Genomic DNA, 17,363 nt, shown 5'->3' with positions numbered 1-17,363 from the left:
AAATTTTATTTATTTATTTGAGAGAGAGCACCAGAGAGAGAGAGCAAGCACGAGTGAGGGTCAGAGGGAGAAAGAGAGAAACAGGCAGGGAGCCCCGTGCGGGGCTCCATCCCAGGACCCTGGGATCATGACCTGAGCCAAAGGCAGACACTTAACCAACTGAGCCACCCAGGTGCCCCAGATATTCTCAAATTTTGGTTAAATAAGTGGTGAATATCAGATATGAAAGTAGTGAATTTATTACAGCTTTTCTAAAAGTATGAAACTAAGTTGTATTATGAGACCAAATGGCCAATCCTTTGTAAGCATGGCATGAGCAATGAACTCAAAAGAGATGATTACATCTCTTAATAATGTACTCTTTGTTAAAAGATATAACCCTAAAACCGAAAGATAACCTTATATGTATTCAGTACATGGGGGTACACTTGTTCTGTAAAGGGCCAAGTAGTAAATGTTTGAGGCTTTGCAGGCCATACAGTATCTGTCCCAACTACTTAGTTCTGCTATTTTAGTGTGAAAGCAGTCATAGACAATATATAAATGAATGTGCATGGCTCTGTTTGGATAAAACTTTATTTATAGATGCTGATATTTGAATTGCTTATAAATAATTTTCACATATCACAAAATATTCGTTTGATTTTTTTCAACCATTTATGATATAAAAAAGCATTCTTAGCTCATGGTTTGTACAAAACCAGGTGCAAGCTAGATTTGAACACCCAGGCCATAGTTTGCTGACCCCTGTTCTAGACCTCTATTTTTACATAAAACTAGCTAAACCAATCCAGGCAGATAAATCTGTATGATATTTAAATTTCTTCCAACATGAGGATTGTCCACCTACGTTGATACTATCTTCCAGTGATTGATTATCTCTCTGCAGTATCTTGCTGATCTCTGGAGGACACAGTAATTTTGAAGTGTGTTATTCTGGGAGCCAGAAAGGTTACTCACACCACAACTCTGTTACAATCATTAACTCTGATTGGTCTAGGGTGAGTCATTATTGAGAACATCGAATGGAATTATGAATCTTCCTTCCTACAATTCTAATGGCTCCCAACAACCTGTTGCAATATCAGAAACCTATTCCAGAAATGCTGGTTCTTGTATTAAAATCCTTGCTATGCCATCTCACTTGTCTCAAATAAACAGATATTTTTAGTAAGCACTAAAACCTCAGTCCATTGCTTATTATGAAATAACACACATTTCAAAAAGAAGATACTGGAATGAAGTAACAAACTAAATTTTCAGTGCCTTTAGGCCCAGTTACAAAATCTATTGGTCAATCTCTCCTAATTTTAAGAATTATTCCCCCTTTAAATATAAGAAAACAGTTTTCAAAGCCTAGATGGCATTAGTATATCAACGACTCTGCTAACACTGATTTAGTTACCCGTGAAATGCTGTGAGTCAATCAAAGCTTAAGAGCCCTCTCTTCAATTTGCCCTTGACTCAGGTAATAACGATCATAATTCAGCCAGCCTTCTGTAAACCTCTGAAGCTCATCAGCTTTGTCTCTTGCAAGTCAAGAGAAACCCCCTCAATTTTTTATATGGTTTGTTCTTTTACTTTTTTGCAAAATACATTTGCATTTTTAATAACGTTAATTATAACATCAAAGCAATTTAATATGTTGTAGTTATATTGAAATAATAAGGATTTACTTACCTTGACTTTTTTCTTCTATTAAAGCAACCAAGGAGGCCAACATAACTCCTCCCCTCCTTGGTACTAGCCTGTGGGCTCAGGGCAAATTATTCTTACCCATAAAATATGCCTCCTTCTTTGTTGAAGCCTATTCGAACCATTAACTGAGTAGCACTGAGTTTTCTCACTGTTGGTTCCCTCACTGGCTACATCCTCAGGATATCTTTTCCCGATGAGATTTCCCCACTCTTGTATCTCAGTAGAGCAGTACACTGGATTATATGGGTTCCAGAGCTAGATTACTGTTGCCATACCCTAATTCTGTCCCTTATTTCATTGCATAATTAATTATAATTTAATCATGAAACCTGAAGCACCTACTATCAGATTTTGTCATCATAAGACACCCTTTTTCCCCATACTTTAACATCTTTGAAAATCGATATGCATCTTATAATTGAAGTCATGTCTTTGTTCACTTGGTAGCATTTTTCTTAGTGGCATCTTAGATTAAGTAAAATATGGTATGTTGCAAGCATTGTGCTAAGTGCCAGGATTATAAATTGCCTCCCCTCCAATGCACACATATACACACACACTTTCACACTTTTTATTGCAAAAGAAATTCAGTGATCACAAAGAATTGAGGAAGAAGATATATAAATTGCATATAACACACATTACAAAAGAATAATATGAGCTTACTTGTTTGATCTTATATTTTCCTAAAATTTTGAATATAGTCCAGATATATGATCACATTTACCTAGACAGTAAGGTGTAAGTTACTGAAGTAACACAGAAACAGGAAGTCACCATTAAAGTGCATATGTATGTACACTGTGGGAAGGATATTTGTGTTCATCTCCTTTGGTAATAGGAATACAGATGAATTCATATTTGAACACATAATGCACAAATGTCTTAAAGTCTAGTATTTGAAAATTATAGGTAAAAAATGCACAAACATACATTCATTTGCTTGATTTAACAAGTATTTACTGAGCATCTAAGTGTGCCCAGCACTGTTCTAGGTCCTGAGGTTATGAGGTTAAGTGAGTGAACACAACAAATAAAAGAGCTTGCTGATAAAAGAGATGGTGATAAATGCTAGAAAGGGGTTGGAGAGTAAGGTAGTAGGAAAGGATTACATTTTATCTTTTTTTGGGGGGAGGGGCAGAGGGAGAGGAAGAGAGAATCTTTTATTTTTGCATTTTTTAAATTTTATTATATTATGTTAATCACCATACATTACATCATTAGTTTTTGATGTACTGTTCCATGATTCATTGTTTGCGTATAACACCCAGTGCTCCATTCAACAGGTGCCCTCTTTAATACCCATCACCAGGCTAGCCCATCCCCCACCCCCTCCCCTCTAGAACCCTCAGTTTGTTTCTCAGAGTCCATAGTCTCTCATGGTTCGTCTCCCCCTCCAATTTCCCCCCCTTCATTTTTCCCTTCCTATTATCTTCTTCTTTTTAACATATAATGTATTATTGGTTTCAGAGGTACAGGTCTGTGAGTCAACAGTCTTACACAATTCACAGCACTCACCATAGCACATACCCTACCCAATGTCTATCACCCAGCCACCCATCCCTCCCACCTCCCACCACTCTAGCAACACTCAGTTTGTTTCTTGAGATTAAGAATTCCTCATATCAGTGACATCATATGATACATGTCTTTCACTGATTGACTTATTTCGCTCAGCATAATACCCTCCAATTCCATCCATGTTGCAAATGGCAAGATTTCATTCCTTTTGATGGCTGCATAATATTCCATTGTATGTATATAAAAGCACGTCTTCTTTATCCATTCATCTGTTGATGGACATCTTGGCTCTTTCCATAGTTTGGTTATTGTGGACATTGCTGCTATAAACATCGGGGTGCACATACCCCTTCGGATCCCTACATTTGTATCTTTGGGGTAAATACCCAGTAGGGCAATTGCTGGGTCGTAGGGTAGCTCAATTTTCAACTTTTTGAGGAACCTCCATACTGTTTTCCAGAGTGGTTGCACCAGCTTGCATTCCCACCAACAGTGTAGGAGGGTTCCCCTTTCTCCGAATCCCCACCAACATCTCTCATTTCCTGACTTGTTAATTTTAGCCATTCTGACTGGTGTGAGGTGGTATCTCATTGAGGTTTTGATTTGGATTTCCCTGATGCCGAGTGATGTTGAGCACTTTTTCATGTGTCTGTTGGCCATTTGGATGTCTTCTTTGGAAAAATGTCTGTTCATGTCTTCTGCCCATTTCTTGATTGGATCATTTGTTCTTTGGGTGTTGAGTTTGATAAGTTCTTTATAGATTTTGGATACTAGCCCTTTATCAGATATGTCATTTGCAAATATCTTCTCCCATTCTGTCAGTTGTCTTTTGGTTTTGTTGACTGTTTCCTTTGCTCTGCAAAAGCTTTTTTATCTTGATGAAGTCCCAATAGTTCATTTTTGCCCTTGCTTCCCTTGCCTTTGGCAATGTTTCTAGGAAGAAGTTGCTGCAGCTGAGGCCGAAGAGGTTGCTGCCTGTGTTCTCCTCAAGGATTTTGATAGACTCCTGTCTCACATTGAGGTCTTTCAACCATTTTGAGTCTATTTTTGTGTGTGGTGTAAGGAAATGGTCCAGTTTCATTCTTCTGCATGTGGCTGTCCAATTTTCCCAACACCATTTGTTGAAGAGACTGTCTTTTTTCCATTGGACATTCTTTTCCTGCTTTGTCGAACATTAGTTGACCATAGAGTTGAGGGTCCATTTCTGGGCTCTCTATTTCTGTTCCACTGATCTATGTGTCTGTTTTTGTGCCAGTACCATACTGTCCTGATGATGACAGCTTTGTAATAGAGCTGGAAGTCCAGAATTGTGATGCCGCCAGCTTTGGTTTTCTTTTTCAACATTCCTCTGGCTATTTGGTGTCTTTTCTGGTTCCATACAAATTTTAAGATTATTTGTTCCATTTCTTTGAAAAAGATGGATGGTATTTTGATAGGGATTGCATTAAATGTGTAGATTGCTCTAGGTAGCATTGACATCTTCACAGTATTTGTTCTTCCAATCTATGAGCATGGAACGTTTTTCCATTTCTTTGTGTCTTCCTCAGTTTGTTTCATGAGTATTTTATAGTTTTCTGAGTGCAGAGTCTTTGCCTCTTTGGTTAGATTTATTCCTAGGTATCTTATGGTTTTGGGTGCAATTGTAAATGGGATCGACTCCTTAATTTCTCTTTCTTCTGTCTTGTTGTTGGTGTATAGGAATGCCACTGACTTCTGTGCATTGATTTTATATCCTGCCACTTTACTGAATTCCTGTATGAGTTCTAGCAGTTTTGGGGTGGAGTCTTTTGGGTTTTCCACATAAAGTATCATCTGCAAAGAGTGAGAGTTTGACTTCTTCTTTGCCAATTTGTATGCCTTTTATTTCTTTTTGTTGTCTGATTGCTGTGGCTAGGACTTCCAGTACTATGTTGAACAGCAGTGGTGAGTGGACGTCCCTGCCGTGTTCCTGATCTTAGGGGGAAAACTGGAAGAGAGAGAATCTTAAGCAGGCTCCATGCCCAGGGTGGAGCCTGATGTGGGGCTCGATCTCCCAACCCTGAGATCATGACCTGAGCCAAAATCAAGAGTCTGATGCTTAACCACTGGAGTCACCCAGGCACTCTGGAAAGGATGACATTTTCATAGAGTGGTCAGGGTTAGGGTTAGGTCTCCCTGAAAAAATAACATTTCACCAGAATCCTGATGGGGGTGAAGGAACAATCTGGTTATCTGAGGAAAGAACATTCTAGGCACAGAAACAGCAAGTATGGAGGCTCTGAGGCCTGTTTACTTATACATTTGTACTCACAACTCTAGTTTTAACCAAGGAACTCACGACAAATTTCATGAGTAATGATGAAGCTAAACACACCATATTTTATAATTTAGAAAATAATTCAAAAAGAGTATCAATGACACACTGATAATCAAACTACCTTCCTGAGAATATCAGGATTTCCAACTTCTGATATTTTCTCAATTCTAAGGCATACTTTCTTTTGTTATATTTGCAAGTTGGAATGCATCTTACGGTCAATGGGTACACTTAATGCTGAATTTCCTTTTTATTAAAACTGTTATTAAGTTGATGGTATATCTTAGAGTTAAATTTGGTCTTAGAATCAAGGAAATAAGAGGGGCGTCTGGTGGCTCAGTTGGTTAAGCGACTGCCTTCGGCTCAGGTCATGATCCTGGAGTCCCGGGATCAAGTCCCACGTCGGGCTCCCTGCTCAGCAGGGAGTCTGCTTCTCCCTCTGACCCTCTTCCCTTCTTCCCTCTCGTGCTCTCTATCTCTCATTCTCTCTCTTTCAAATAAATAAATAAATAAATAATCTTTAAAAAAAAAAAGAATCAAGGAAATAAGATACCAGCATGTGCACTTCCACATGAGTTTTGCAACATTGCTTAGAGTTACGGGGTAGTTATACTTCTTATACTGAATTGAAATCCTCAGTAAATTCTAGATACCCTGACCATTATAGTTTATGAATACCAAATTTTAGTTATCCTTAAAACCTTTAAGTAGCCATTAGTTGTATGTTAAATTAAAGCTGTGGAATTTTAGTGTCATTTGCCCATAAAAAGGAAAAATAATAGGGTGCCTGGGTGGCTCACATGGTTAAGTGTCTGCCTTTGGCTCAGGTCATGATCTCAGGGTCCTGGGATCGAGCCCTGCAACAGGGTCCTTGCTCTGTGGGGAGCCTGCTTCTCCCTCTCCCTCTGCCTGCCACTCCTCCTGCTTGTCCTCTTTCTGTCAAATAAATAAACAAAATCTTTTAAAAAATGCACTTGTTTTTCTGGATCAGTTTACAGCTTAACAGGAAGGAATTTGTTTACCTATCATTGGCCTAAGCACAGTAGTTAAGAATTGCTGTAGCGATGAGTAGAGGAGATATTAAGATCATAGAATCTATAAAACTTGCTGGCTGAATATCGGAAGAACAAAAGGAAGGAGTTAAGGATAACCTCCAGGGTTCTGTTTTGTGTGACTGGGTAGAATTCATAGGGTTTTCAAGCTGTGCTCTGTGTGTTTACCCTTCATCCAGTCAAGATGGTCTCCTTACTCTGATCTATAATTTTGGCTACTCCCTGCCCCACCTGAAATACCTTCTCTCTGTTTATTTAAATGCTATTCATCCTTTTGTACCCAGCTCAAAGCCTTGCCTCTAAAAAGTCTTCTTTTTAAAAAAAAAAAGAAAAAGATTTATTTATTTTAGTGAGAGAGCATGCAAAAGCAGGAGGAAGGGCAGAGGGAAAGAATCCTCAAGCCAACTCCCAGCTGAATACAGAGCCTAACGCAGGGCTCAATCCCAGGACTCAGAGATCATGACCTGAGCTGAAATCAAGAGTCAGACATCTGACTGACTGAGCCTCCCAGGCACCCCTACAAAGTCTTTTAGATCCACCCTGGTAGACAGTGACGCATACAAAGAGATGACCTTCACAGGCCAGGATTTACTTTGGTTGTTCCCCCATAGTCCCTTTTCTACTGCAACCTTTTATAGCCCTAATGGTGAGTAAATGAAGTTTGTATTGCATAATTAAGGACAGATGGGACCTTGTTTCTACCATCCCTGGCTTTGCTTGAGTCATACATCCTTAAGTGCAAATGGCAATAAGGGAACCAATAGTCATCTCTGAATTATTCTATTCTGTAATGGCCCCTGACATAATGACCAAGAAAAATATGCTACATGTCTTCATTTATGTGACCAAGCCATCCTCTGGATATTAAAATTTAAACCTTCTATCAGTAGGTAAAACATTTTGGTTTTTTTCGTTTTTTGGTTTTTGGCAAAACATTTTGGATTGTTATTTCCAGCAGTGGTGATAGACTGCACTAAAGTGTCTCCTCTTTCAAACATTTGCATGTGTTCATAAAGTTTTGCACAGCAAAGGGTTTAGTCCCTAGCTTTGAAACCATGCATTTACATGTGTGAAGCTATTTGGCACATGTCAGGATCAAACCAGCAAACCTGGCCTCATTAGCCTCCTGTACTAACCCACTTTTAACAAAGTGTCGTTTTTCTATACAGGTCTGAACCATGAGATCGCAATTGATGTTGCATTCCTGCCCATGTATTGTCCAGAAGATCTCCGAACATCTCAAATCGACACATTACTAACCTGCATGAATTACAGCTGTGTGTATCCGCAGGATGGGCCTGGAAATGACACACTGGTAGGTCCAAGAGCACTTGCAGGTAAGACAATCTCAGTATTCCTTTCACTCAGAAGATAAAATTAATATTGTAAACACTTCTAATCTTAAGATGTGATTATATAAACAGTTCTAGCCTTAACATTCAATATAATTTAAAGGGTTGTTTGGTAAATGTACCCCAAGACTTATAAATGAGAATATATTTTAAATAAAATTGGACAAATTTATGGTTTTTATTCCAGGCAGACATTAAGAATGTTCTCTTATAATGCATTTCTAAAAGTACATATTCATTAGATTTAAGTGGTATGCACATGGAGCAGTGCCAATTCGACTCTTCTCTCCTTTTAACTCAGGCGAAATGATCTGTCTTTCACTTTACAGTTGCCTGAAATTTTAAGACCTCCATAGTGTAGTACAGTATGGTTGTTTTCTCTTATAAATGTTTAGTTATTCAAGTGCTGTGCAATAAATTCCTTGAGGACTGCTAGGAGTTCATGTAATCCCAGTAGTGAAACCCTTCCACCAACTAATTGTTTAGGCTGCTACATAATTTACTGAACTCTATATTATTTCTATATTCCTGTAAAATTATGTATCCAGTTATAATTATCCACTTCCTATTGTCATCTCTATTTCCCAAGCAGGTAGTAAAGTTTCTAGCAGTTCTCACTGAGCTTAAAAGGATATTACATTTAAAAGAGCTTTTAAGACAGCCTTTATTATCTTGGGATTTTGTGGTGGGTCTTTCTAAGATGATGAAACTCTTGAGTGTATATTGTTTTTAAACAAGTCTTATGAGGTGCGCCTGCTGATGAAGTAACTTTTGGCAGTAATGGTTACTGCAAACTGAACTTGAATATCTGATTTTATGAGTCTTTTATTTTTTCCACAGTTCATTTTGGAGATGATATATTAGTTGACTTTGCAGTATTACTTCCTATATTGCAGCTCTTTAGACTTCCAGAAAGTCCAGATTTCTTAATTAGTGCCCTAATATATAGTTCAAATATTTGTGTATTCATTTTCTTACTGCACATAACATCTACTTCCATCACATTTCTTCTGCTATGTGTATATGTTATTATTGATATGAAATATCAAGGCAAAATTCTCAGTTGCTAATGCCAGTTGTTCTCCAGAAGTCACTAACATAGTCACCTGAAAAAACCTAGTATCATTCTGCCAAAGCAGTTAATATTTGAGACATGAAGGGCAAGAACCACTTGAAAAGTGATGTGGTAATCAAAAGCAAGGTGATTTGTTTCAAATAGAATATGTCCCAAACCGTTTGTTGAAGAGACTTTTTCCCATTGGATATTCATTCCTGCTTTGTTGAAGATCAGTTGACCATAGAGTTGTAGGTTAATTTCTGGGTTTTCTATTCTGTTCCATTGATCTATGTGTCTATTTTGTGCCTGTACCATACTGTTTTGATAACTACAGCTTTATAATATAACTTGAAGTCCAGGATGTGATGCCTCCAGCTCTGCTTTTTCAAGATTGCCTCAGCTATTCTGGATCTTTTAAAGTTCCGTATAAATTTTAGGATTGTTTCATCTAGTTCTGTGAAAAATGCTGTTGGTATTTTGATAGGGATTGCATAAAATCTGTAGATTGCTTTGAGTAGTACAGACATTTTAACAATACTTGTTCTTCCAATCCATGAGAATGGAATTTCTTTATGTCATCTTCAATTTCTTTCATCAATGTTTTATGGTTTTCAGAGTACAGGTCTTTCACCTCTTTGGTGAGGCTTATTCCTAGGTATCTTATTATTTGGATTGCAGTTGTGATGGGGTTGTTTTCTTAATTTCTCTTTCTACTGTTTTCATTATTACTGTATAGAAATGCAACAGATTTTTGTATGTTGTTTTTGTATCCTGCAACTTTAGTGAATTTTTTTATCAGTTCTATTTTTTTTTTTTTTTTTGGTGGAGTCTTTAGGATTTTCTATATATAGTATCATGTCATCTGCAAATACTGAATGTTTTACTTCTTCCTTACCGATTTGGATGTCTTTTATTTCTTTTTGTTGTCTGACTGCTGTGGCTAGGACTTCCAGTACTGTGTTGAATAAACGTGGTAAGAGTAGTCATCCTTATCATGTTCCTGACCTTAGGGGAAAAGCTCTCAGTTTTTTCCCATTTAGGATGGTGTTAGCTGTGGGTTTTTCATATATGGCGTTTGTTATGTTGAGGTATGTTCCCTCTAGAACTACTTTGCAGAGGGTTTTCATCATTCATGGATGTTGTACTTTATCAAATGCTTTATCTGTGTCTATTGAAATGATCATATGGTTTTTAGCCTTTCTTTTATCGATGTGATTTATCACGTTGATTGATTTGCAAATATTAAACCACCCTTGCAACTGGGAATAAATCTCACTTGATCGCCCACACACACAGTCTTAAAGTTAAGTACACATAAATGGAATTATAGTAAACATAATTCCATAACCACCTTTTTCCTCTTGACAATGTAACTTGAATAGTTTCCATGTTAGTATATAGAGAGCTACTTCATTCATTTTAATACCTACAAATATTTCACTGTGTGGATGTACCAAAATTTACTTAATCAGTCTCCTAGTGATGGGTGTTGAGATTGTTTTCAAATATTTTGGCTCTCAGCAAAGAGTACTGCAATAAGTATCTATCTGTCTATCTCTGTGTGTGTATACATAATCTTTGTGCACTTATACACATATCTGTAAGATGAATTCTTGGAAGAGAAGTCACTGACTCAAAGATGTAGACATTTAAAATTTTGGTAGTACTGTCACATTGTCATCCAAAAGATTTATACTGATTTACACTTTTACCAAAAGCAAGAATGCCACTTTACTCACACCCTTAGAAATGCTAGATATTGTTGTTCTTGTTAACTTTTTGGCAGACTGGTGGCAAAAAAAGTTATATCACTATTTTCATTTGCATTTCTTATTTATTTCTAAGCTTGAACATCTTCATAATGTTTGTTGGCCATTTATATTTCTTCCCTCTATGAAATTTTATATGCTAGTTTTATTTTTTCCATTTTTCTATAAGAATGTTCTTTTTCTTATTAATTTATAAATTTTATTTACATATTAAAGGAGTTAATCCCTTATTGTGTGTTGCAAATACTTTTATCCTGTTTGACTAAATTTGTTCAATGGGAGGCTTCTTTTGGTATTTTAAGTAATTTTATTTATATGTACTCAAATATATCAATCTTTTATTTTTGTGGCTACTGGTTTTATGCCATAGTCAGAAAGACATCACTTAGTCCAAGATTATTTCTTTTTAAATTCAGTATGGGTTTTTGGTACTTTTATAGTTTCATTTTTTTACTCATATCATTTTTATTATGACAAAATTTACATAAAATTCACCACTTTAACCATTTTTAACTGTACAATTCAGTGAAATTGAGTATACTCACAGTGTTGTGCAACCATCACTGCTATCCATTTTTAGAACTTTTTTATCATCCCAAACAGAAATTCTGATACCTTTAAATAGTAACTCCCCATTGCCCCCCTCTCCCCCGCCCTTGGTAACCTCTGTTTTACTTTCTGTCTCTATGAATTTGCCTGTTCCAGATAACTCATATAAGTGGAATCATACAGACTTTGCCCTTTGTGCCTGGCTTATGTCACTTGGTCATCCATGTTGTAATATACATCAGAATTTCATTCCTTTTTACAGCTGAAGAATATTTCGTTGTATGTATATACCACATTTTGTGTATCCATTCATGTGTTGATGGACATTTGGGTTGTTTTTACCTCTTCGCTATTGTGAATAATTCTGCTATGAATATTGGTGTATGAGTATATCAAAGTCTTTGCTTTCAGTTCTTTTGGGAATATACCTAGGAGTGGAATTGCTGAGTCGTATGGTAATTCTGAATTTAACTTTTTGAACAACCACCAAACCATTGTCCACAGCAGCTGCACCATTTTACATTCCCACCAGCAATGCATGAGGATTGCAGTTTCTCCACATTCTCACCAATACTTGTTATTTTCTGTTAGTTTTTTTTTTAACAAACCACCCATCCTGAAATGGTTTCTCATTTTGGTTCTGATTTGCATGTCCCTAATTATGAATGATGATGGGCATCTTTTCATGAGCTCATTGGCCAGTTGTATGTCTTCTTTGGAGAAATGTATATTCAAGTTCTTTGCCAATTTTGAACTGGATTATTTAGGGTTTTGTTGTTAATATGGCTTAATTTTCACCATTGAAAATTTTAATCCATTTGGAATTTATTTTGGTATGGAAAGTGAGAAATGGACACAGCTTTATTTTTTTCCAAGTGGTTAGTGGTATTTCCCAAATCATGTATTGACTAATGCTTACTGAGATGATGTCCTAATTAGTATCATCTTTATGAACTACAGATACACACACACACACACACACACACACCCTCCTCCTCTTTGAACACATTGAGTTAACATCTCCATTGATAAACACTTCAGAAGCATAACATGATACGGAAGAGTTTTAGCACATGTAAGAAAACAGTTTTATTATTCTCTAGGTGATCAGGGTTTTCCGTATTCCTTTTGCAGGCAGGAATACCGCACTGGGTTACAAGAGAGGTTAGATGGTGCCGCAGTTACAAAGCCACTTCAAAGTCTCAGTGACTTTTAACACAATGGATGTTTATTTCTTGCTCAAGTTAAACCTGATGCACTAGTTATTAGCGTTCTTCTCAGCGGTGATTCAGGAAGGCCGTCTGCTTCCATCTTGTTGCAGCTTCAGCAGAAACAAGTGGCTTCTAGGGCTGTGTAGGCAGAGCAAGGAAGAGATGAAGGAGATGTTACTTTTAATTATGTTAGACTGGAAGTGACACATCATTTCTATGCACATTCTCATTTGCCAAAACTTACTTACACGATCCCAACCTAGCTACAAGAGATGCCGAACACTTTGGCTTCCCATGTGACCATGAGGAAACGGAGTGGAGAACTTCTACATAGCACTGCCTTTGTCACCCTCACTGCATGCATCTGTGATGTTTCTAAAAAAGTACGGTTTTTACACAGTTCTAACAATTTAAAGTGAAATGTAGAGAAGCTCATTTTATAGGTAAAAATCTGTAGTCCTTTTAAGAGAATCCCTATGTGATATAAATAACAACATGCTAATTTCATACTAAGTTTTCTTAAGTAGAAAATGATTGTTGCTGGGGCACCTGGGTGGCTCAGTTGTTAAGCATTTGCCTTCGGCTCGGGTAATGATCCCATCGTCCTGGGATCGAGCCCCGCATCGGGCTCCACACTCAGTGGGAAGCCTGCTTCTCCCTCTCCCACTCCCCCTGCTTGTGTTCCCTCTTTCACTGTGTCTCTCTCTCTGTCAAATAAATAAATAAAATCTTAAAAAGAAAAAGACAAGAAAATGATTGTTGCTAATACCTGAGTTCTTGCTCTGTGTCAGCCACTATTCTAAGTGCTCTACATCCTGAGTATTTAATCTTCACAACATTCTCTGATGTAGTACTAGATGAGCAGTTTGAGAGGTCTTCATTTGCTCAAAGCATTAACACAAGTAGGCAGAGTCTCTCACCCAAACAGTAGATTTACTTACACTTTATGTTGCAGGGACTCTGTAAGTGATTACTTGTAAAAGTCAATTTATGATAACAACTAGAATTATTAAGGTCTGGGTTGTTGCTGTTAGCATCAAAGCTAAAGATCTCGAAATCTTTCCAAAGCATCTAGGTTAAAGTCCATCCCATTCAAAGAAGAAGAAAGTTATATAGTTATTTTCTAGATTTGTTGTTATTATATTCATCATGCATTAGCGAGTTTGCACAGTTATAAACCGTTCAACAGATTATGTAATATGTCTAGCGGACGTGGCTTTAACTGTGAAGCTAACAAAGACTAAGCCTGAGAAGCCCTCACTTGCTTCGGTACTGTATATATAAAGGGGGCTTCTAAATAGTATGCCCTTCAGGCCCCACAAAACCTAGATCCACCACTGGCTTTTAGGTACAGTTTTACAGAGATGTAGCCCTAGCATACAAAGGTTAAGAGCACATGCCTTGAGGCCAGACTGTGCAGATTAGAATCACCATGAGACTTTGCATAAATTTCTTAACCTCTAAATGTTTTCATTTTCTCATACATAAAATGAAGTCTTTGTCATGTGTAGCCACTGGTGTCTGTGATCCGTTAGCTCAGCGGTGGTCAGTTAGTGCTTTGGAAGAGTTTCTTTAAACACCTGGAGGACAGAAAGGGAAAACAAGGACAAAAATGATCTCCAGTTTTTGCCATTGGATCTGTGTTCAGTGTTTACCCAGGCTGTTTACAACCCTGTCTTAGCTTTCACTTCCTGCTCTGCAGAGCCTGCAGATGGTCAGCCAGAGGTGAACAATTGGAGTTTTTCTCAGGCCTTTTCTGAGTATGCATCCAGCACTGGGCATACATGTAGCCTTCTTGATGCCCCAGTGTACACAGGAGCTTTTAAAAAGCCCTTATCCCTCCCACATGTGTCTTTTCCCAACCCGTTCCTCCTCAGGCTTTTTGATCTGTCTATTGCTTGTCCCGGCTTTATACTTTGCCCTAGCTGCTCTGGCTAGTGTTTTTGCCTTCATATGCTTTCAACAAAAGCCACTGGGGAAGCTACCCCAGTTGTGGGAATGCCCCCAATCAGGTGAAACGAAAGCAAGCTCTTGCATCTGCCCTTGAGGGAACTGCCTAACAGGTCCAAACTCACAATGTCTTCGAGAATAAGTTCTGCATCGCATCGTCTGGTACTAGCCACCTACAGCAGGAGTGCGAGCTGCCGGCTTCATGGCTGCTGCTGATACAGGGAGTAGATGGGCAATTTAAAATACCACAACATGGGGCACCTGGGTGGCTTAGTTGTTAAGCGTCTGCCTTCGGCTCAGGTCATGATCCCAGGGTCCTGGGATCCAGCCCCGCATCGGGCTCCCTGCTCCGTGGGAAGCCTGCTTCTCCCTCTCCCACTCTCCCTGCTTGTGTTCCCTCCCTCACTGTGTCTCCCTCTCTCTCTGTCAAATAAGTAAATAAAATCTTTAAAAAATAAAAAATAAAATACCATAGCGCAGGGCGCCTGGGTGGCTCAGTTGGTTAAGCGACTGCCTTCGGCTCAGGTCATGATCCTGGAGTCCCGGGATCGAGTCCCACATCGGGCTCCCTGCTCAGCAGGGAGTCTGCTTCTCCCTCTGACCCTCTTCCCTCTCGTGCTCTCTATCTCTCATTCTCTCTCTCTCAAATAAATAAAATCTTTAAAAAAAAAATACCATAGCGCATTCTTACCACAGTGCAGCAGCTCTCTCTCTATTCATCTTTCCCCTGATTGTTTTAAGTTTTTGTATAGATTCCAGAGTTCTGCAGAAGTTGATCTGAGAGTTTTTGTCAGCCTGTAAGTTGCTTTAGTGGGGGGACACAGCCCTAAAACTGCCTACTCCGCCATATACAGTAGTGTCCCTCCCCTGATCCATTTTTGATAAAGCTTCTTGAGAGTATCCAAAGCTAAGTGTTATAGTTAATAAAGCTGCTCCAAAGGAAATATACTTTGAAAAAAACTTCAATTACATATATGCATTTTGCTTTACGTCTTGTAAGTTTTGTAAAGAATTGATAAATTTCAAAATAGAAAAAAAAATGATTGTTGTACTCCCTTGAAGTGTAAACAATAAGTTGTTTACTTGGTACCATATAAATAACCTTGAAAATATATAGACTTACTCTACTCCACCAAAAAGATTCAAGAAGTAAAAATAACTAAATATGGCTTTGGAATACCAGCCCATATCTTGACATTGGTAGTAGCATCTGTGTGATATAGTCATTGTTATGTGCAGAAGTTACCATAATGTAACTTCGATGAACGTGTGATAAATTGGAGGGAAAAGGGAGATGAGAGACATTGTTAAGGCTATAAGAAAAAAAAAACATCAGCTTATGTGATACTAAATCCAAGTAAATATTTAACTATTTTACAATACTTACCATCTGCTTTTTACTTTTAGGTGATATTATAAAGGCTGCGAGTAAACTGGATAGAGTGCATATCGTCGGTATCTTGGATATCTGTAATTTGGGTAACAATAAAGTAGAAGTCTACCTGCACAGAATTTATAGTCCAACTAATACTTCTTAAAAATTGGCAAGTGAAATGATTACAGGCTCTAAGGAGGGCACTGCTTTAAAGATATTCTGTCATTTTGTTGGTAATTTCAGCAACTGTTTTTTGGCAAGAATATTACATAAGCTCTAAAGTTATTAAGTGGTTTTATGTTCACCTTGTGTTTGAAGCTAACACACTTCATTTTAAATTCGTTCCTGAAAAGTTCATCGAAACAATTTTTGTGTATCAAGAAAATCTACCTTACTTCTATATATTTTCTTGACTTGTAATCATTTGTGTTCACTATTCTATTTGTGAAGTGCTTTTATTCTCAAGCCTCAGCCAAAGGCATCCTGACTTACAAGAGTAACTTCTCGTGAATATTTAACATCCTTCCACTTTTATTCACCCGTAGTGGGAAATTCTGAATTGCTAATTTGAAGATTAAATTCTCCTAAAATTTGGAGAGGTCCTGGAGGTGTCAACCTGCATTTTTCATGACTGTGGTGGTTACTGTCATTTTCAAAAAGCACACATGGAATTGTTATCGTCCAGTTGCCTTGGTCCTTAGTTTGGTCAGCTGTACAATGAGTGTGTTAAATTGTCTTAAGACTTTCCACTCTTTATTGTGACTTCTTATCCTTTGACTTTCTAAATGTTTTGACCAGTGCGTGAACTTAAAAGCCAGAGAGGCTACAATAGGTCTCTATTTTTGCTGTATTCATTTGTAGTTTTGGTACATGTAATGTGAGTTTAAATAGTGAAATTTTATCTCATATTAACATTTTAAGTGTGCATATTGAAAATATAAAACAGTGACTAAGGGGATTTTATTCTGGTTATCTATTATACTTCATTTTAACTGTAAATCACCATTCCACATTTGCGAAGCCCTGTGGTTGACAGTTATGTGGTTAGTTAGATGACCAAAATGACCATCACATGAGTTAAAAAGTATTCAGTGTCAAGATCAATCTGAATCTAGTTAAGCAATTACCTTGTGGGTTTTATTCTAGCCCTATGGTTCTGTGACTTCATATACTATGTATTTTAAATGTTTTGGGCAGCTCATGAATCTAAAGACAGATGCTGTACTTTGTTCATAAAAGCATTCCACCTTCTGTTCCTTATAATTGTGTTTAAATGTTAATTAAAATAGTGAATCCTTCTTGCGTTAAAATTTTGAGTGTATTATTAAAGTAAAAACACAATAACTTTTTTGGTCTCTTGTCTCATTTTTAATGTATTTGACGGCCCTCCTCCGTATTTTTTGGCCAATAATAGACCTACATATACTTGCTAAATGAGCCAATATAATTCTTCCCTATGGATTGAAGACTTGTTTATCAAATGGAATCTGGGTTTCTGTATTAAACCATTATAAACTTTAAAAGGCAGTTCAA

General features: G+C 37.5%; 1 protein-coding gene across 2 annotated transcripts in view; it reads left to right on the top strand.

The window, feature by feature from the left end:
• RADX (RPA1 related single stranded DNA binding protein, X-linked) overlaps positions 1-17,141 on the top strand; it is an 88,707-nt gene extending 71,566 nt beyond the window's left edge. For both annotated transcript variants that reach the window (XM_028089742.2, XM_028089741.2), the window contains exons 13-14: positions 7,737-7,904; positions 15,863-17,141. In XM_028089742.2, coding sequence (XP_027945543.1) covers positions 7,737-7,904; positions 15,863-15,993 — 299 coding nt within the window. In that variant the 3' untranslated portion in view covers positions 15,994-17,141. The remainder of the gene's footprint in view (positions 1-7,736; positions 7,905-15,862) is intronic.
• The last annotated feature ends 222 nt before the right edge of the window (positions 17,142-17,363 follow it).

This window comes from Eumetopias jubatus, unplaced genomic scaffold (assembly GCF_037043125.1).
Source record: "Eumetopias jubatus isolate StellerSeaLion01/CBP00866 unplaced genomic scaffold, mEumJub1_p1.0 scaffold_11, whole genome shotgun sequence".
Lineage (NCBI taxonomy): Eukaryota > Metazoa > Chordata > Mammalia > Carnivora > Otariidae > Eumetopias > Eumetopias jubatus.
Note: the sequence above shows the minus strand (reverse complement) of the source record. Positions and strands in the feature narration are given on the sequence as shown.